This window comes from Eptesicus fuscus, chromosome 6 (genome assembly GCF_027574615.1).
Source record: "Eptesicus fuscus isolate TK198812 chromosome 6, DD_ASM_mEF_20220401, whole genome shotgun sequence".
NCBI lineage: Eukaryota > Metazoa > Chordata > Mammalia > Chiroptera > Vespertilionidae > Eptesicus > Eptesicus fuscus.
Genome location: NC_072478.1, coordinates 73733041 through 73755628, shown reverse-complemented (window position 1 = coordinate 73755628; position 22588 = coordinate 73733041). Strand labels below are relative to the sequence as shown.

Genomic DNA, 22588 nt, shown 5'->3' with positions numbered 1-22588 from the left:
CCCTTTAAGAATACGGTTAAATATGAATATATTTTGTGCCATTTCCTCAAAAGGCAAAAGTTTCATTTTCAAGAAAGAAAATTGATCCTAAAGATTCCAACTAGATAGCCTTATTGGGTTCCACAGCCAGCACCAGTGAGAATATCTTTTTTTATTCCAATAGTATCAGCAGATATCATGAGTAGTCAGGAAGGAGTAGTACATTCATATTTGGTATGTCTATTTTACATCTAAGATGAAATCCAGAGGCCCAGGAAGGTCCCATCTGATCTCTTATAGTCCTTTAGAATGCCAGTGGAATGCCAAAAATGCCTCACTAGGGCTTCTCTCTAATGTTTTTCCTTAGAGCTTCTTCTCTAAAAGTAAAATCCCCTTCCAAAGTTGGGGGACACAGTAGCCCTAGCCAGTTTGGCTCAGTGAGTAGAGCATCGGCCTGTGGACTGAAGGGTCCTGGGTTCAATTCTGGCCAAGAGCACATGCCTGGGTTGCGGGCTCGATCCCCAGTGTGGAGCATGCAGGAGGCAGCCAATCAATGATTCTCTCATCATTGATGTTTCTATCTATCTCTCCCTCTCCCTTTCTCTCTGAAATCAATAAAAAAAATATTTTAAAAAAAAAAGACATTCAAAGTTGGGGGACACAGTGACAATCTGGAATCTCCATGTAAATGAACAGAATAATCACATAATTATAAGAGGAAATTCATGAATGAGCTTCTCCTCCCCCCTCCCACTCAGCATGTACTTTCAGGTTCCTTAGGTGAGTGTCTTCCTCTAAGATTGTCAGTGGGGTTTCCTAAATGCAACACAGTTTCACTGCAACATTTGATAATTGCTGGTACTTGTGAAGCAAGGCTGGCCACTTACCCTTCCTCTGTGAGAAGAGACTTGACCAACTCTGTGGTTGCTAGCAAAGCCATCCTATCAGAACTGCAAGAAGGAGCACAGTATAATTAAGTAGTAATAATTACAACTATCATACTGGTGCTAGAAAGCACAAAGACAAACAGAAATAAAAGTCCAGAAACAAACTCAAAGTATGAGAATTTAGCATATGATACATGGCATTTTTAAAACTAGTGGTGGAGGGGGTGATGTTGGGACATTAGCTAACCATTTCGGGAAAAAATTTAGATCCCTACCTCAAACCATATACAAGAGTATATTCCTAATAAATCAAACACTTAAAAGTTTACAAATTAAATTTCAAAAATAAAGCCATGTTCTTCCCCAAAGCAGCCATAGGTGACCTCTGAAAATGGTTTGTTATTCACTAGACCCAGAAAAACCCATGAAATCATGCAAACCCAGAGGCTCAAATCTCCATGTTCACTTTAAGAACACTCGTGAAACTGCCCAGGCCATCAAAGGTATGCATATTCAAAAAGCCACCAAGTATCTGAAGGATGTCACTTTAAAGAAGCAATGTGTGCCATTCTGTCATTACAGTAGTGGAGTTGGTAGGTGTGCCCAGGTGTAACAGTGGGGCTGGACACAGGGTGGGTGGCCCAAAAAGAGTGCCACATTTTTGCTGCACATGCTTAAAAATGCTGAGAGCAATGCTGAACTTAGGGTTTAGATGTAGACTCTCTGGTCATTGAGCACATTCAGGTAAACAAAGCTCCCAAGATACAGCGAAGAACCTACAGAGCTCATGGGCAGATTAACCCATACATGAGCTCTCCCTGCCACATTGAGATGATCCTCACTGAAAAGGAGCAGATTATTCCTATACCAATAGAGGAGGTTGCAGAGAAGAAACTGAAGAAACAAAAATTTATGGCCCACGAGTAAATTCAGCATAAAATCCTATCTAATAATAGAGTAATATGCAAATTGACCGTATCTTTGCTATGCCAGTGATTGGCCAGGAGGCGCGGGGGGGGGGGGCAGGACTCGGGGTGGCCGGGGTGGCCGATTGGGCCGGCGGGACACTGAGCTCGCGTCGCCAGTGGCGGCTCGAGCTCAGCGTCTGCACCATGGCTGTGCTGCGGCACAGAAGGGGCCTCTGGGGCAGCGAGCTCACGTCCCACTGCGGACCATCAAAAGCGGGGGAGCTGGGTGCCTGTCTGCTCAGGCACCAGACCTTTCAGAAGCCTCCGGCGGGGCGAAGGCTTCTGAAAGGCCTGGTGCACCAGCGATCAAAAGCAAAAGCGTGGGAGCTGGGTGCCTGTCCGCTCAGGCACCAGGCCTTTCAGAAGCCTTTGCCACGCCGGAGGCTTCTGAAAGGCCTGGTGCACCAGCGGACAGGCACCCAACTCCCCTGCGATCGAAAGCAAAAGTGTGGGAGCTGGGTGCCTGTCTACTCAGGCACCAGGCCTTTCAGAAGCCTCCGCCACACCGGAGGCTTCTGAAAGGCCTGGTGCACCAGCGGACAGGCACCCAGCTCCCCCGTGATCGAAAGCGAAAGCGTGTAGGGGACCCTACACGTGCATGATTCAACCATGCACTGGGCCTCTAGTATCTAATAAAAGAGTAATATGCAAATTAACATCACTCCACTACACCCACAAGCAACGCCCACCAGTCAATCAGGAGTGAGTATGCAAATTAACCCAACTAAGGCAGCTGCAGCCACGGAGAAAGCAGAAGGCTTGGGTTGCCCCCAGCGATGGAGGAAGCCAAGCTTTCCACACACCCTGGCGGGCCAGGCCTCCACTCAAGGCTACAAAGTTTCAATTATAGAAGATAAATAAATCCCAACAAAAATGGCTGTGGCCTCGGAGCAAGCAGGAGGCTTGGCTCCGCTCAAGGCTACAAAGTCTCAATTATAGAAGATAAATAAATCCCAACAAAAATGGCTGTGGCCTCGGAGCAAGCAGGAGGCTTGGCTCTGCTCAAGGCTACAAAGTTTCAATTATAGAAGATAAATCCCAGATACCAGAGCCTCCGCTTAGGTGGCTGGGGGGCGTGGCCGGCCTGCAAACCACCACAGGCCCCTGGGCACCCTTCAGGGCAAACCAGCTGGCCCCCACCTGTGCACCAGGCCTCTATCCTATCTAATAAAAGAGTAATATGCAGATTGCTCATCACTGCAACACACAAGATGGCTGCCCCCATGTGGTCAAAGATGGCTGCCCCCATGTGGACACAAGATGGCTGCGACAAGATGGCCAGCAGGGGAGGGCAGTTGGGAGGGACCAGGCCTGAAAGGGAGGGCAGTTGGGGGTGATCAAGCCTGCAGGGGAGGGCAGTTAGGGGTGACCAGGCTTGCAGGGAAGGGCAGTTGGGGGTGACCCAGGCCTGCAGGGGAGAACAGTTGGGGGGACCAGGCCTGCAGGGGAGGGAAGTTAGGAGTGACCAGGTCTGCAGGGGACGGCAGTTAGGGGCAAACAGGCTGGCAGGGGAGCAGTTAGGCGTCAATCAGGCTGGCAGCAGAGTGGTTAGGGGGTGATCAGGCTGGCAGGCAGAAGCGGTTAGTGGCAATCAGGAAGGCAGGCAGGCGAGCAGTTGGGAGCCAGCAGTCCTGGATTGTGAGAGGGATGTCTGACTGCCCGTTTAGGGATCGGGCCTAAACGGGCAGTTGGACATCCCTCGAGGGGTCCCAGATTGGAGAGGGTGCAAACTGGGCTGAGGGACACCCCCCTCCATGCATGAATTTCATGCACCGGGCCTCTAGTAAATCTAATAATAGTAAAAGCAGAATGTTGATTGTCTTTATTACTAAACTAGAGGCCCATTGCACGAAGAGCCTTCATTCTGGCCTGTGTCTGCATTCTTTGTGTTTGCTGCAGGCTCTGGTTGGAGTCTGCCACCTTCGCTGCAGACTCAGGCCGGAGTCTGCAGTCTTGTTTTCGCTGCAGCCGGAGTGCCGCTCCTGTAGATCCCTTCGCCCCCGCCCTCCCTCTCATAGCAGGCGTCCTGCCCTGCCCAGCCACTCTGCACCTGGAGCAGCTGGGCGGCTGCCATCTTTGTCCTTCTAATTTGCATATTCTCTCCTGTTTGGCTGGTGGGTGTAGTGGAGGGATGGTCAATTAGCATGTTTCTCTTTTATTAGTGTAGATATATTTCAAGTGATCAAACACATTTTCTGATTACAATTTAAAAATAGATTTATTCTGTTCTGCCATTAGTTTGGTTCAGAAACATGCTGTTTTGAGTATCTTGCTGCTTTTTTGGATAAGATGGGATTAAAATTTGGAGTTCTGAAAAAAAATAAAGCCATGTAATTACCAGAAAATAAAGGTGAATAAATACATATTCATATATATTTATATAAACACGCAAACATAGTGAACTTTTGTACGTATAACTCCAAAAAAAAGCCTGTAAAAGCAAAAGATAGAAAAATGAATGCAAAACAACCACAAACAAAATAAAAGACAATAAATACAAAGTTAAGAAAAACTATCCAAAATTGGGAGATAAGGCAAAAATATTACTGCTTATTCTTTCAATATCATAATTCTTTCAATATCATAATAAAACAATAGAAAATGGCCCAGACTCTGTAAAATTCAATATTAATGTATAAAAGTTTGATAAATTGCAAATGGTTTTTGTATAGGAGTGATGCAAATGATTTTTGTCCAAAGATTAGAAAAGATATGCCCAAAGATTATGCTTTTATTGCACTGTAGAACAATAAAAGTTTTGTGTTTAATTTAACAATCTAATTTCAGCAATCTTTCTTTAACTTCAGTCTCTTAAATTCTGCCTTGAATCAGCTTTACTATCCTGCCAGTCTCCTATTAATGAGTTAAATAAATCACTGGCATGTCTTCCTTGTGAATATTTCTCTCTTTTCTGCATCCAGCGCAGCTAGAGAGCAGTCCGGTTCCTGAGTAGGGGCTGCTGGGGATTGAGAAAATGAAAGAAAGAGACAGACACAGAGATGGAAGGAAAAAGCTGGGGCTGGGTGGGACCACTGTCCTCTGATGGAGAGACAGGGACCCAGAGCCAATACAGTGCATTTATTTTATACAGCAAACACCAGGAAGTTTTACTAAAGGTCAAGACAAAGGAGATTATGTGCATTTGTGGGTGGGCCCGAGTCGTATTCATTCCTGGTGCTTGGCTGTATTTAAATAAGGAAACCCACCCCCTGGCACCTGGCCTGACAACACTCCTGCCTCTGGCAAGGTGTGTTTCCAGGAAGTGGCTCTGCCAACGCCACTGGATTCAGCTGACAATAATTAAAGAAATGCTCATGTACCTCCCCAGGCACTCTCTACACATCGTTATACACATTTGTATGCTTTATAACATTTTTTTGTTTTGCTTTTAATTTTTTTAAATTTATTGATTTTAGAGAGAGAAAGGAAAGGAGAAAGAGAAATAAACATTGATTTGTTGTTTCACTTATTTATGCATTAATTGGTTGATCCTTGTATGTTCCTTAACTGGGATCAAACCCACAACCTTGGTGTATCAAGACGATGCTCTAACCAACTGAGCTACCCAGCCAGAGCTGATTTTACTCTTTAAAAATTAATGTTTGTCCTAAAAGAAAGATAAACATAGAATTATCATATGACCCATAAATTCTACTTCTAGTTATCTATCTAAAGAAATTGAAAGCAAAGACTCAAATAGATACTTGTACACCAATGTTCATTAGCAGCATTATTCCCAATAGCCAAAAGGTAGAAACAAGTGCCCATCGACAGATGAGTAGATAAGCAAAGTGTGTTATATAAATACAATGGAATATTATTCAGCCATAAAAAGGATGACATTCTAATACATGCTACAATATGAATAAACCTTGAAAACATTATGCTAAGTACAAAAGTCAGACACAAAAAGACAACTATTGTATGATTTCATATATATGAGATATCTAAAATAAGCAAATTCATAAAACCTTAGAATAGAGCCGTGGTCAGCAAACTGCGGCTCGCGAGCCACATGCGGCTCTTTGGCCCCTTGAGTGTGGCTCTTCCACAAAATACCACGTGCGGGCGCGCACGTACAGTGCAATTGAAACTTCGTGGCTCATGTGCAGAAGTCGGTTTTCGGCTCTCAAAAGAAATTTCAATCGTTGTACTGTTGGTATTTGGCTCTGTTGACTAATGAGTTTGCCGACCACTGCTCTAACCAACTGAGCTACCTGACTAGGGCCACTCAATTATTTTTCTTTAGAGTATTTATGTTTTTTGGACATTATCTCTTTTTATTATCTGAAGAAAGCTCCACGTGTACAACAACTTTATTCATTCAGAGCTTTATCCTCAGTTCCTAAAACATTTTAGGTGTTGGATAATTATTAATTTGAAAAGTGAATGGGGCCCTGGCTGGTTTGGCTCAGTGGATGGAGCATTGGCCTTCGGACTGTGGGGTCCTGGGTTCGATTCCAGTAGGGGGCACACGCTGGGGTTGTGGGCTCAATCCCCACCCGATCCATGATTCTCTCTCATCATTGATGTTTCTGTCTCTCTCTCCCTCTCCCTTACTCTCTGAAATCTATAAAAATATATTTTTAATAGAAGTGAATGGGGACTCAGAAGCATATATTTCAAAGTTATTTGTTTTAAAAAATATAGATTTAAGGTAATAAAATTTTTATAATCTGACACTAAATGCTAACATAGCCTAAAATAATTATTTGTAGCATCTTTCACCCATTGACAAAGAAGCTTTACCTACATAATGTCATTTGGTCCCTATGAAATACATAAAAATAGAAATAAACATACATTCTCACTTAGTGGTTTGCTAAAGTCAGTCTTTCAATTGATGGTCTTGGTTGAATTCGCGGATGCGAAGCCTGTGGATAGGCAGTAACAACTGTATTTATTTTTAAAAAATATATTTTATTGATTTTTACAGAGAGAAAGGAAAAGGGGTAGAGTTAGAAATACCCATGAGAGAGAAACATCGTTCAGCTGCCTCCTGCACACCCCCTACTGGGGATGTGCCTGCAACCAAGGTACATGCCCTTGACCGGAATTGAACCTGGGACCCTTCAGTCCGCAGGCCGACGCTCTAACCACTGAGCCAAACCGGTTAGGGCACAACTGTATTTATTGAAAAAAATAAATCCTTGTATAAGCGGATCCGTATTGTTCAAGGGTCAACAGTACAAGTACCCACCCTTCAAAACCCTGTTCAGACCAGACCTCCGGCCTCACTCCTCTGGCGCAAACCAGAGGCCCACCCCCAGCCCAGAAGCCGCGGAGGTGGGACTAGCTCCGCCCACGCCGGCGTCCTCTGCGTTCGAAGTCCCGCCCCTTCCGAGGAATATCCCAAAATTCAGCGCGGCATACCTCAGCCGCGCTAAGATGGCGACTCCCATGCATCGACTCATAGCCCGGAGACAAGCGTAAGTGAGGGCCCTTGTTGGGTGCGGGGCGGGCTGGGGGCGGGGAGAAGCGCGTCAGCCGGCGGTTGAGCGGCGTCCGGATGCGTTGCGGGTCTCGGATCCTCAGAAGGATCGGCAGAGGGTGGATGTTTTTCTCACACGGAGCCTCGTCGCTGCTCCGGCGGGGCATAAAGTTTGGTGTCCGTGGGCTAGCGGTATCGTAGAAGACGGCTGCGTAGGGTCCACGTAGCGGGACCCGGGGCTGGGGGTGAGTTAGTCTGAAGAGAGCCTGGAGTTTGGTTTCCCGGAAGGGGACGCATAGGAGTTGGTCACCAAGTGGCTTGTGCCCCTTTGCCCACCCAGCCGCCTACCCCTCGCGTGGCCCGGGGAAGCTGAAGGCCTGATCCTGACTCCCTCTTCTCGCCGACGTAAACCTTCAGCTTCCTATATGCCCCTTTCCTATCGCCTTCCCTAGGAACAGTCTGACCACAACGCCGACTTTTCTCCCAAGCTGTCTCAATTTCTGCCATTCATTCTGTTCAATAAGTATTAATTTATTCACTACCTGTCGCTCTGTGTCAGAATTTGGGTATAAAAGCAAAAGAGGGGTTCAAGACAAACTCCGCTTTCGGGGAGCTTACATTCTAGAGGTGGGAAGAGTCGATAAACTAAACATTTTAAGTAAATACAGTTGGTGATAAGAACTTTGAAGCAAACAACAGGTGGTGGAAAGAGGGGAAGGTCCGGGTTAGGTTGGTTGAACAGGACAGGTACTTCTGAAGAGGTGACGTTTGAACAGAGATTAAAAGTGTGAGACAGGAGCCAGTCACGAGAGGATTTGGGGAAGGAGCATCCAGACAGTAGCATAATTGCTTTGAGATAAGAAGTCCGTTTTTCAGAACTGAAAGATGGCCATTGTGGCAAATGAGGGAGAGGGAGTGGCACAAGAGGTTTGCTTGTAGACGGTGCAGGAATCATCCCAGATACCCCTTTCTTGTAAAGCCTTTTTTGCTTCTGCCAACCTGCTCACCCAACGTTTGCCTCTTTTTCATTTGCAGCATTTCATGCCATCACCATTTGCACATCAATAATATATCACTTACGTTCTGCTAGCATATACTGTACATGTTTATGTTTCTTTTTTTTTTCTTTCTTTCTTTCTTTCTTTCTTTCTTTCTTTCTTTCCTTCTTTCTTTCCTTCTTTCTTTCCTTCCTTCCTTCCTTCCTTCCTTCCTTCCTTCCTTCCTTCCTTCCTTCCTTATAGGGAGGAAGGGGGAGAGAGAGAGAAATACATGGCTTGGTTGCCTCCAGGAAGTCCCAGACCCGGGTCAAACCTAAAACCTAGGTATGTGCTATGATCAGGAATGGAACACATGACCTTTTGGTGCATGGGATGAGGTTCCAACCAACTGAGCCACACTGACCAGAGCTATATTTCTTTTAATATTTATAATCTTTATTCTAAGAACCCTGTCCATTTTCCTCTCCCCTCCATCAGATTCTGTCTGTCCTGCCAGTTAAGAGTTCCTTGAGCATAAGGATAAAGACTTAGAGAGTCAGAGTACGTAGTATGCTTGATGAAGGAAGAAGACTTTAAAGTCACACAGTTCTGAGACCAAGAATGGAGTGCTAATAATACTTAAAAAGCATACTAAATGATGTCACCTGGGTGCACTCTCAGGCTTGTTCTTTTGGGTGTTGGTTCCATACTTGCATAGGTTCAGTCCTTTGGTATAAAGATGGCTGCAGTATCTAGGGTCATTTATATCCTCTCAGCTTCAAGTTGATGGCATCTCATTGGTCTAGATTGGGTTACATGCCCAACCCTGAACCAAGTCTATGGGATTGTGGAGCTCCGATTGACTTAGACCTCATAATCTTCCCAGTACAATTGAGTGGATTTCTACAAATCAATGATGAGCTGGATGGGTGGGTCAGAGGAAGTAATGAATGCTAGATTGGCAAAACCAACCAATGTATACTCTAAATATGAAGTGGAAGTAAGACTTTTAGCACCTAAAGAATATTGCTATTTCTTGTTTCAGAAGTATTAGAAAGTTACACAAATGTTCCATTTCTATGATATGCCTGTATTTGGGTACATGACTAAAAGACCAATCTTACCTTTGGGAACTTCTGGTGTTGATGGGAAGAAAACATATGGTGTATAATAAAAGCTATATTGACAAGTTTGCAGACAGAGAAGGAGGGCCTTTAGAAGCTGGGGTGGAGGGGTGTCCAGGAGAGCTTGGGGAATATTTTTGGTGGAGAACAGAAAAGAGGACTTTGCTTTTAATTTTATATTCATCAAAAAGGTTTAATTTTATTTATAAAGAGCATATATTACTTCCATAATGACAAGTTTTAAGCTGCTTTTAAGTTAGTCAAGAGAAGTGAAAAAGTACTGTTACCTTTCTTTTAAAAAATCTTTGGACTAATAGAGAAAAATAAGAGGAAACTAAAAGAGCCTAAATTTGAACTCCTCATGCAGCAGATCTTGCAGGGACTAATCTAAAAGCAGTTGGCCAAAACCGGTTTGGCTCAGTGGATAGAGCGTCAGTCTGTGGACTGAAGGGTCCCAGGTTCGATTCCGGTCAAGGGCATGTACATTGGTTGCGGGCACATCCCCGGTGGGGGGGTGTGCAGGAGGCAGCTGGTCAATGTATCTCTCTAATCGATGTTTCTAGCTCTCTATCCCTCTCCCTTTCTCTCTGTGAAAAATCAATAAAATATATTAAAAATAAATAAATAAATAAATAAAATAAAAGCAGTTGAAGTGAGATTATTTTCACTTTTTAAATTGTAATTACATGTACTCATATTCATGTAAGTAGATTATAGAATCTTGGCACTATTTCGGTCATTTCTTCTATTGAAACCTTCACTGGATTCCACTACTATCTCTTCAGCATTCAGGTTAGTCATCTAACTTTGGCTGCAAGACCTGCAATAACATATTCACCTCCTGAAGTAGCCTGTTACATTTTTTAACTCTCAAAAAATTTATGCTGAGCTGAAAGGAAAATAATATTTGTGAAGCTAAACTCTGCTTCCTTTTAACTTGCCAACTTATAACCTAAACTGATTTCAGTCAGTTAAAAACCCTAAGTGTTGCCCAGCTGGCGTGGCTCAGTGGTTGAGCATAGATCTATGAACGAGGAGGTCAGGGTTGGATTCCTGGTCAGGGCACATGCCTGGGTTGTGGGCTCAGCCCCCAGTGTGGGGCATGCATGCAAGAGACAGCCGATCAGTGATTCTCTCTCATCATTGACGTTTCTATCTCTCCCTCTCCCTTCTGAAATAATAAAAATATATATTAAAAAAAAAAAACCTAAGCTTTTTCCATTTGAATTGCCAGCAAGTCGTTTCCTCCGATTTGTACTTGAACTGATTTTCAGATTTACTCTTACTCTTGTTAAATTTGACAAAGAGTTCCAGCCTGTCAGGACCTTTTTGGATCCTGATTCAGTCATCTGTCGTATTAGCTATCCCTCCCAGCTTTGTGTCAGCTGCGAGTTTGATAAAATGCACATAATTATAAAAATGTTGAACAAAACCAAACTGAGGACCAAACCCTGCAGGCCATTGCCCGATACCTCTCTATATATGATTTGCTCCAACCTGTTAAACAGTACTCTGATCATGATGTTCAACTGATCTACCTAATTGTTCTGTTTTGTTTGTGAGAGACTTTCCAGGATGCCTAATGAAAGATCCAAAAGGCAATGTAATATTATGTAATGATCTGATACCTAGCTAGGTGTGATGGCTCTTCTTTCTGAATCAATTTAATAAATCCAGCCAGAATTTTGGCTAGAATAGATGTCAAGTTCACTGATCTAGTTTGAGGAATCTGCCCTTCTCTCCACTTCTAAAATCAAAACAGAATTTGCCTACTTCCCGTCTTTCAGCACCACTTCTATATTCCAGAGTTCCTCAGATTACCAGTAGCGGTCCAATAGTCTCACCTGGGAAAATCTCTGATATGTCAGAGAGCATTCACCTGGTCATATAACTTAAACACATTCGAAATGGATAAGAGCTCTGTTATATAATATACTCCTCAAATACTCTTTTTATTCCGTGTACTAGAGGCCTAGTGCACGAAATTTGTGCACAGGTGCGGTCCCTAGGCCTGGCCAGTGATTGAAGCTCGAGCCTCTGCTGTGGAAGGGCAGGTACCAGCTGACCTCTGGGCCCTAGGCAGTACCTGGGCCTTCGGGCCCCCACGCGCCCCCCTCCGCCTGAGTCATGGGGCTCCCACCCGGCTCCCTTAGCGCCTGGGAGTTGGGCGGTGACCCCACCCCCTGCCGCCACTGCTGGTTCCCATCTGCAAAGCAGTTGGCGGGGCGATGAGGCCCCACTCGCACCCGCCTTGGCCTGTTGCCGCCTGCTCACCTGCTCCACTGCTCCACCATCCTGCTGCGGTCCTGCTCTCATCGGGGCCAGCAGCGCTTCTACTGCCGCCAAGGCCTGCCATGTTCTGTGCCGCCCCCTGGTGATCAGCACACGACATAGCGAGCAGTTGAACTCCCAGTCGAGGGGATAATTTGCATATTAGGCTTCTATTATATAGGAGGATAATAATACCTGAGTTCAGACTGAAACAAAATAAAATAGTCCTGCTTGATCTCTAAGCCCATAATGTGATATTGGTGACCTATTTACCTAGCACAACAAATAGTGAACCTATCCCTTTTTATATTTTTTGTGCTTTAAATATAACTAATACACAAAATAAAATAATTATTTTATATTCTTGATATTTTTCACTAGTATCAGCTTATTTTGGCAGATCCTTTCAGATTTTTCTCTTATAGGTCTTTACCAACAAAAAACAACTTACTGAGATTTTTATTGGCATTACTTTAAACCTATAGGTCAATTTGGAGAGAAGGGACATTTTTACAATATTGAGTCTTCCATTCTATGAACATGATATCCCTCTATTAGCTATTTATCTAAATGTCTAGCTATTTATCTAGTTCCTCTCCGTAATCTTTGTTTTCTGCACAAAAGTCTTATACATACTTTATTTCTAGGTATTTGGTACTTTTTAGGATATTATAAATGACACCTTTTAAAATTTCATTTTTTAAAATATATTTTTATTGATTTCAGAGAGGAAGGGAGAGGGATAGAGAGATAGAAACATCAATGATGAGAGAGAATCATTGATTGGCTGCCTCCTGCATGCCCTCTACTGGGGGGATCAAGCCCACAACCCCAGCATGTGCCCTTGGCCAGAATCGAACCTGGGACCCTTCAGTCCACAAGCCAACGCTCTATCCAATGAGCCAAACCAGCTAGGGCAAAATTTCATTTTTTGCCTGGCCTGTGTGACTCAGTGGTTGTGTCGACCCATGAACCAGAAGGTCACAGTTCAATTCCTGGTTGGGGCACATGCCCAGGTTGCAGGCTCGATCCCAAGTAGGGAGCGTGCAGAAAGCAGCCATTTCATGATTCTCTCTCATCATTGATGTTTCTCTCTCTATCCTTCTCTCTTCCTCTTTCTTAAATCAATAAAAACATATTTAAATAAATTTTTAATTGTTTTTATTATATAGGAACAATTCATTTTTACGTGTTGACCTTATCTAACACAGTTTGGCAAACTGAATCCCGCCTGCTGCCTATTCTTGTAGTCTTGCAAACTAAGAATGTTGTTGTTGTTGTTTTAATTAATTATTTATTTGAGAGAGAGAGAGAGAAAGAAACGTTGATCTATTGTTCTCCCCAATTCATGCATTCATTGGTTGATTGTTGTATGTACACTGATGAGGGATCAGACCTGCAACCTTGGTGTATCAGGATGCCACGCCAACCAACTGAGCTACCTAGCCGGGGTATGAAGAATGTTACTAATATATATGATCAATTTGATGATGGGGAACACAACTTTGAATCTCAATTGAGTGAAACGTTATCCTCTAAAATACAATTCCATTCTTCTCATTAGTAAACCTCTCTTATTTGAAATATTTTTATTAACAAAATATCTCCAGAAAATTTTCTTCTCTTCTGTTATATAAGTATCTACATAATATTCTCACTTTTTTCCTTAAATATGTTTTTATTGATTTTTTTTTTTAGAGAGAGGGAAAAGGGGAGGGAGAGAAGATAGAAATATTTATGATAGAGAAATATCAATCGGCTGCTTCCTGCACACCTCCTACTGAGGATTGAGCCTGTCACCCAGGCATATACCCTGACTGGGAATCGAGTCAGCAACCTCTTGGAGCATGGGACAATGCTCAGTCCACTGAGCCATGCTGGCCGGGGATAATATCCTCACTTTTGCCTCTTGATCTGCAAAGCCTAAAATATTTACTGTCTGACCCTTTACAGACAGTTTGCTGACCCAATCCAAAGCCTTGCTAAACTCACTCATGAATTCAAACTATTGAAAATATTTTATCTGTAGATCTTTTGGATTTGCCATGTGCGTAATACATCATCAGTGAGGAATGACAATTTTATTTCTTCCTTTCCAATTCTTTCATCTGCTTTTCTTTGCTTGCTGCATCTTAATCTAATTTCAGGAACTGAGATTTTTCTTAGTCTCCTAGATGTCTAGAAACCAGGCTGCCCTCCTTATATGGTTGGTTTATTCTTAACGGATAGACCCTCTGAGTCCTAACTGCAGATACAAACTACAGGGCTGACCACTCTGGATTTCTATTTTCTTCCGTATCTTGGCAATGTTATTCTTTACCTTATTGTTCTCTCATGCCTCAAGCAGATTGTTTTAAATGTTTTGACTGTCTTTTCTAGTTCTGAGCCTAAGTGTTTTCTGAGTTACCTAGTCTGCCATTGCTGGAATGGAATTGAGGAATGAAGATTTGAGCTAAATTCTGTCTTAACTTCAAGGTCCATGCTCTTAACCACTTACTATGCTGTCTTGTGATTAAACCTAACATAAACAATTTAAAATGTAAAATGATGTTTGTTTCTATTTAAAAATAAGCACCATTTTACACATTATATTGTTTATGCTTTGCAGGGCAGAATTTAAGACCTGTATTCTGATTTTTGCTCTGTAGTGAAGCAAATAAGCAACATGTAAGATGTCAGAAATGCTTGGAATTTGGACATTGGACTTATGAATGCACAGGAAAAAGAAAATATCTACATAGGCCTTCAAGAACAGCAGAACTAAAGAAAGCTTTAAAAGAAAAAGAAAACAGATTATTATTACAACAAAGGTAAGTTTACATGTGATATCTAAAGGAATATTTTTTTCCAAAGGAATCTTTTAATTTATATTTATAGACTTTATTAAGGGCCTAAATGTTTCATGGTCGTTATCCAGATTTAGATTACAATATTAATGAGTACTTATTATGTGCCAGGTACTATACTAAGCTCTTTAGAAGTATTAGCATATTTAAGCATCATATCTATAACATAAAGGTAAGTACTATTATTAATCCCCATTTTACGTATGAAGAAACTGAAGCATGGAGAGGTTCAGTAACTTGCTCAGTGTTGTCACACAGCTAGTAAGTAGAAAAGTTAAGTGTTAAACCAACCTGTCTTTTTAGAATCCATGCTCTTAATCATTTTGCTTTATTGATTCTACCTATGACAACAGAATACACATAGTATTATATAAGCTGTTATAAAAAGATATCCAAGATAAGTATCCAGGATACTTATATTAAGTATATAGACTAAGTAGAAAGCAGTATCTACACTAATAAAAGAGAAAGATGCAAATTGACTACCTCTGCTACACCCATCAGCCAATCAGAAGTGGGTATGCAAATTAACCTGAAAAGATGGCAGCGGCCCCGCCCCCCAGCCCCTCCGAGCCTGTGGGAGTCGGAGAAGTCGGGCGCCAGCGCCTGAGGCTGGCTGCGGTCAGGGAGATCAAGAAGCCGCCTGCCCCGTGATCCAGGTTGCAGCCAGCTGGAGAAGCTGCCCGCCCCATGTCCGCCTGCCCCACGTCCTGGGGGAGACAGAGAAACTGGGCCCCAGCACCCAAGACTGGCTGCAACCCAGGAGATGAAGAAGCCGCCTGCCCTGTGATCCCAGGCTGCAGTCAGCCGGAGAAGTTGCCCACACTGCATCCTAGGGGCAATCAAGCCAGCAGGGGAGCAGTTAGGGATGATCAGGCTGGCAGGCAGAAGCAGTTAGGGGCAATCAGGCAGGCAGGCGAGTGGTTAGGAGCCAGCCATTCTGGATTGTGAGAGGGATGTCCGACTGCCGGTTATCCCCTGAGAGGTCCCAGATTGGAAAGGGTGCAGGCCGGGCTGAGGGACACCCTTCTCCCCCCAAACCCCCCGTGCACGAATTTCGTACACTGGGCCTCTAGTATATAATATGCTATCATTTATGTTTAAAAAAAGAAAAAAGGAATAATTGGATTTTTTTGAAAATATAAATGTTCAACAATTATAATTTCTTTCTAAAAAGATCTGAGTAGGAAGGAGACTAGAAAATTGTTATTCTTTTATGCCCTTTGAATAAAGCTTTTTAAATTCCTATGAAATAAGTAAGTACACATGCTTTAGAGAAACTGAAATAGGAAGGGGTCAGGTCAACTTAGAAGCAGCGTCTTTAGGACTATTAGCTTTATTAATAGTGTTTTAACTATCAGGACTTTCAAGGAAGTTGCCTTCTAATTTGTGGACATGAGGCTCTTCAAGGGTTATACAGGAGTAGATAAGTACTGTACTTTCTGGTGTAAAGACGACTGGGCGTATAAGATTTTCCTGGGTTAAAAAGTCGTTTTATACACTAGAAAATACGGTATATTGGACTATATTGATGGGATTAGATATAATGGATTAGATATATTGGACTACCATATTTTCCAGCGTATAAAACGACTTTTTAACCCAGGAAAATCTTATACGCCCAGTCGTCTTATACGCCAGAAAATACAGTAATCAGTTTCTAGATTATCAACATTCATTATACTTTTTCCAAAAATAAATCTGTATGAGAACTTGTCTCTTGGTTCTCCTTTTCCACTCCCTTTCTCAACAACCCTACTTAATTTTGCAAAAAAAAGGCATACTTCTCACCTTCTCTAATCTTAACCTTGGTATATTGCTCTAATGTATAAAAACCTAAAGGTCTTTCAAAATGCTGGTATTGGAATGAAAAAGTGAATGGTTTTAATTATTGGGAGTAAATTATTCTATAAATTTTTTTCCCAGCAAAAATGAAGTAAGACCTAATTGAATTTTCAATTTATCAGTATATTTTAATGATACATCATTATGTTACTTGTAGAATATAACTTGGGAGACATTCAAAGCATTGACTAACATTGCTACAACAAAACACTTTCTATTCCTATCTACCTATTCAGGTTAACAAGGTTTATCAGGTTAAATCCATACAAATTAAATATAGGAATTGAATTGAGGTTGAACCTTGTCATAGTCTAGCAATAAGATTCATAGATACATAAACTAGAAAAATAGTCCATGTCATTAAGAGATGTATTTCTAACACAGTTATTTTATGTATAATAGTTACTAAAATTATATAGTTTTACATTGTTCTAATCAATTTTGTAGTAATAACAATAATGCTAACTCAGTTCAGAATTTTTAAACACTTTTAAAGGCTTATGATCACAAGCAATTAAAAGATACAATTTCAAGTTATGTCTCTTTTTTTTTTTTCAAGTTATGTCTCTTTTTATTACAGAGAAGTATCATAAGTGATCAGTCAATTTTTCAGGCATAAAAATATTTAGGATACATTCTATGGGGAAAGCAGATTAAAAGTTTAAGTTTAAAAGGAAAAAAAAGACAATGTAAAAGTACCAACTCTTTTTTTTTTTTTAAAATATATTTTATTGATTTTTTACAGAGAGGAAGGGAGAGGGATAGAGAGTTAGAAACATCAACGGGAGAGAAACATTGATCAGCTGCCTCCTGCACACCTCCTACTGGGGATGTGCCTGCAACCAAGGTACATGCCCTTGGCCAGAATTGAACCTGGGACCCTTCAGTCTGCAGGCCGACACTCTATCCACTGAGCCAAACCAGTTAGGGCTAAAAGTACCAACTCTTAAAGATAAGATTGTATATGTGTTTTTTAAGTGAATTGTGGTAGGTATCAAATTATTGTGACATTTACTTTTCATTGGATACAATTATCAAAATCATATAATAATTTTCTTAAAATAATATATAATATGCCCCTGATTATACCATTTGCAAATATTGAAATTTATAATTAAAAAGTATGAGGAAGAAACATAGTTTTGCAAAATTATTTTATTAGGAATGTAAGCAAAATACGTTTGGAGACCTCTGTCCTAAAATATAAAATATAAGATATGAATAACTTCATCCCAACATTTACTTTTTTGTTTTTCTAGTTGTATTACACAAGTATCTTGATCTTAAAAATACATAGATCTATATGAATTTTAGATATGTCTCTATTACATAAAGACTGTGATTTTTGGTTTAATGATAAAATGATGGAAGTGTGTGAATTTCAGTGATCATGAATTCTTTTGGTGTGGTTTAATAAATGTACTTCTTCCACTTACCCTCAAAATGACAATTCAGTAATTCTATTGTGTAAAACAACTTTACATACATATCTATAATAATAAAAGCATAATATGCTAATTAGACCGGACAGCCGAACAGCCTTCCAGACGAAACCAGGGCTGCGAGGGCCAATGAATTTTGTGCACTGGGCCTCTAGTATATTTATATTTAAAGACTCAGGAAATAAGGATAGAAAAATTACCTAGGAAATATAGAGAAGTCCTGAATATAGAAATACTAAATTTACAAGACAATGCTATAATAGAAGTAATTCTGTAATTTGAAAACCTGATTTAGTATGCATCTTGTTTGGCAGGAATATAACAACAAGCCATTTGTATATTTCATTCAAAAATCACCAGACTTTGTTCTTGGTAAATGATGTGAGGGAACACAGTCTTGAAGTATTAATTTTCACAGTAAATAACTGAACATTTTGGGGACATACGAAAAAGAAATGGTTATTTTAAATTAAAGGTTGCTTTTTATATGAAACTAGAGGCCCAGTGCACGAATTCGTGCACCAGAAGGTCCCTTGGCCTGGCCTGTGGGATCGGCTCTCTGACATCCCCCAAGGGGTCCTGGATTGCGAGAGGGCGCAGGCTAGGCCAAGGGACCCCATCAGTGCACTATCAGGGCCGGAGAGGGACACAGAAGGTTGGCCAGCTGGGGAGGGACAGTGGGAGGGCTCCAGGACACGTCCAGCCCATCTTGCTCAGTCCTGATCGGCCAGACCCCAGCAGCAAGCTAACCTACCAGTCAGAGCGTCTGCCCCCTGGTGGTCAGTGCACATCATAGCGAGCGGTTGAGCGGCCTTAGCATATTATGTTTTTTGTTTTTTTTTTAAATATATTTTATTGATTTTTTTTTTTTTTACAGAGAGGAAGAGAGAGGGATAGAGAGTTAGAAACATCGATGAGAGAGAAACATCGATCAGCTGCCTCCTGCACACCCCCTACTGGGGATGTGCCTGCAACCAAGGTACATGCCCTTGCCCAGAATCGAACCTGGGACCCTTGAATCCACAGGCCGACGCTCTATCCACTGAGCCAAACCGGTTTCAGCAGCATATTATGTTTTGATTGGTTGACTGGACAACTGGACACTTGGCATATTATGCTTTTATTATATAGGATTATATAGGATGGCCATTTATAATATTACTCTGGAAACTCAAATTATAAATTACAATTGTTGTGCTATTATTTACTTTGTATTGTTGTTCAGGATGTAGTTGATTTAACCACATCAACCGAAGTTCAAAACTAAAAAAAGAATCAAATTGGTTCATTCAGTCATCTTTACCAACTTACCTGGCTTCTAAGATAAAGTTAATAGATAACATGTTTTGCTTCAGTGCTGGTTATGTTACTATGTGCTGGTTATATTACTATGTACCACATAGAGCCTACAACAGGAAAGTGTCCATTTCGTTATAACAAGTAATACTGGTCTCTGAATACATGTTACAAAGACAAAGTGTTTCTCCAATATAGAATAGTTTTGGGGATAACAGAAGGGTCGGTCTGAGCTGGGCATAATCAGTCTATTAATAGGAGTTTCTTTTTCCCATGTTTATCAGCATTGGAGAAACTAATGTAGAAAGAAAGACGAAGAAAAAAAGGTATGTGGCTTCAGGAGTATTTTATAGTTAATATGTAATACTAGTTGGAGGGATAGGAAGAGTGATTTTAAAATAGTAGTTAAAGATTTGAATCTGAAGTTTCTTGTTTGCAATTTTCTGATATGTTCCTCTCTTTACCTATCTGGAATTTATTGCCTTTATGTCTCCTTTTTCTCTTACTTTCCAGAGTCCTTCTACCTGGAAATAGTAAATAATTTCTCCTAGCTTAGAATAGGTAATATTATTAAACTGGTAAGAAATTATTGTCCAGCTATTCCTGGTCTAAAGTAATTGAGATTATGAAACATTTGCCACTTCATGAGGTTTAAATAAAACCATTTGTTATACTGCAACTTTATTCTGCTATTATTTATTTGCTGTGGCGCATAATATAGTAGGTATATTACACCATCCAAGAGAGTTAAATTACTAAAGTAAATGACCTTGCTAAGGGATGAAAGGCAGTATGGTTACAATAGTTAGGCAATCCCAAAAGCAGTAAATGTAGGAATAACATGCTAGCAAAGCTTCAGTTATATACATGTACAGAAATTAACATTTTACTAAATGTTGGCTGCCCATGAATATAACTACTGATTGTCTAATAGGTCTAAGAGTGTAACCAGCTCCAGTAGCAATAGCAGTGACAGTTCAGCCAGTGATTCTTCATCAGAGAGTGAAGAAACATCTACCTCATCCTCGTCTGAGGACAGTGATACTGATGAAAGCTCCTCCAGTTCATCGTCTTCAGCCTCCTCCACAAGCTCTTCCTCATCCTCTGATTCAGACTCAGATTCCAGCTCTTCCAGTAGTAGCAGCACCAGCACGGATAGCAGCTCCGAAGATGAACCACCCAAAAAGAAACAAAAGAAATAGAATCGCTCTACCTATATTGGACTGATGGACCATAAACTTTAGTCTGATTCTCAAAAGGGAATCTAGAATATGTTAAAGCCAAATAGGTTAACTGGCCAAAATTTTGAGAGCTCAGAAGTTTCTAAATGTTTTACATTGTAAGAGCATAAAAAGTATTAATGAAATATATATATATGTATACTTTTTTATTTTAAGGGTGAACCTTGTTTTTCTTTTTTATATTTAAAGTATATCTCTAACACTTAATCAAAAGCTGAAATCCAGTAATTCTGTTTTTGTGGTAAAAGTTATTTTTGCCCTGGCCCATGTGGCTCAGTTGGTTGAGTGTCATCCCATGCACCAAAAGATTGCTGCTTTGATTTGATCAAGGCACAAACCCAGGTTGCATGCTCAATCCCTGGTGGAGGACATGCAGAGGCAGCCTGTCAATGATTCACTCTCACATCAATGTTTCTCTCTCTCTCCCTCTGCCTTCCTCTCCAAAAAAATAAAAAAATCTTTAGAGTAAAACAAAACTAAAACTTATCTTTTCTCCCTGTCAAAACAATGCTATACTTTGTTATATGTTAGTGTTATGTATGAGATATATTTTCAGGATAACGCATCAGAATATCTGGCAGTGAATTTCTGTGTGTTATTATGTCAGATTTAATACATTGTTATTATAAGCTTAGGCGTCTTCCTACTGTTGATAAATGTGCTCTATTTTTATGTTTATGTTCAGAAAGTTATTTTGCCTTCTGTCCTAAATGAAAAATTCAAGAAACCTATTAATATATTTTTACCTTTTTTGATAGTACAAGTTTCAAGTTACTGTGTTGTATCGTTTATTTTCTTCTGATTCTTAGAGTTACACTTATCTGAGGAGCATCATTCTAGAGGAACTTAAAAAGGAACAAAAATGTTGAAACTACTTAGGAATCTTGGTGCCTTTGGGTAAATTCAGTATATCAGAAAACAGTCATTTAAAAGGCTAACAAGTAAAAGTGGTATAAATATACACTGAGTGGCCAGATTATTATGATCTCCGAATGCATAATAATCTGGCCACTCAGTATATATATATATTAGAGGCCTGGTGCATGAATTCGTGCATGGGTGGGGTCCGGCCAGCCTGGCCAGGGAGAGGGGACATGGGCGGTTAGCCGGCCTGCCTGCTGGTCGAACTCCTGGTTGAGGGGACAATTTGCATATTAGCCTTTTATTATATAGGATATACACTGAGTGGCCAGATTATTATGCATTCAGAGATCATAATAATCTGGCCACTCAGTGTATTTCTTTGTTAATATGCTATAAAAAGTACCATTCAAAGGGAGGAAGAAAGGTAATTCTTACAGAAAATGAGGGTGATGTTGGTTGCCTTTTATTGAGATTTTTTAAAGCTTTCATAAAGATTGCCTTTTATTATTTTAGTAGGACAGTTTATGTGGTAACTGGTCATATACAACAATGTACTACATAAATATGGTGTGTGAACATAGCACATACACAATTGAAATCTAGCATGAAAGGTTAAAAAGTATGCACAATATTTCTTAAATTACTCTGCTGTGGTAAGAGTATTTAACATCAGATTATTCTGTGATGTCTTTTAAACTTTTTGGAAAAATACATTTGTAAAGAAATCTTGATTTGGGTTCAATATAGGTTTTTAAAACTATGAATGTTGCCTTTTTTATATTTTTATGAGAAAGTGAGAGAAAATTACTTTGGAAGAAAATGGGCTTCTGTTTAAATGTTGAAATATATATGTTGTGAGTTTAAGGAGCCTACAATTACCTGTAAGTTTTACAGAACCACCTGCTTTTGGTGATTTGTAAATAAACTCTCAAAACTTCCTTGAAAGGCTTCATACAGAATGTGTCAATTGGCAGGAAAATTTAATAAATTAGTAGTTGAACACATTTTACAATGTGGTCTCTTTAAGGGCAATTTCAGCAGTTAACTTGAAAGAGAAAAAATGTGTACATAGGTAACATCACTTGCAATGAAATAAAGCTCAGTTTGTGCTCACAAGTTTATGCTTCTGTTATCTTTTTGCTGTTTTATTTAATGCCAGTCTTTAATAAATGTATTATATCTCAACCACAACCATTTCAAAAGGAGTCATTAGATCATAGGTTTTCATCCCCAAACATTTTGTTAGTATGATTGTACAATATTGAAATTTTGTCCTGGAATCAAAATAAGGCACTAGGCTATAAGTTAGTACCGGATATGGAAAAAAGTTCACAGAAGGTGTACTTCATAGTTAGGGTTTTGTGTATTCTTTTAATTTTTATTTTGAGCCAATTGTAGAAAAGTTGTAAAAATATTA

At 40.5% G+C, this 22588-nt stretch overlaps 1 protein-coding gene and 1 pseudogene across 2 annotated transcripts; both read left to right on the top strand.

Annotated features, from left to right (window-relative positions):
- Positions 1–1257: 1257 nt before the first annotated feature.
- Positions 1258–1793, top strand: LOC103290043 (60S ribosomal protein L17-like; annotated as a pseudogene).
- A 5419-nt stretch (positions 1794–7212) lies between these two features.
- On the top strand, positions 7213–22290 carry ZCCHC10 (zinc finger CCHC-type containing 10). Of its 2 annotated transcripts, XM_028148579.2 has the most exons (4): positions 7213–7263; positions 14286–14447; positions 19351–19392; positions 20001–22290. In XM_028148579.2, exons 1-4 carry the CDS (start codon positions 7223–7225, stop codon positions 20266–20268), a joined length of 513 nt encoding a protein of 170 aa, XP_028004380.1. In that variant the 5' UTR covers positions 7213–7222; the 3' UTR covers positions 20269–22290. The 2 variants fall into 2 exon arrangements, with proteins under 2 accessions (XP_028004380.1, XP_054573800.1); XM_054717825.1 differs by lacking the exon at positions 19351–19392.
- Positions 22291–22588: the final 298 nt, after the last annotated feature.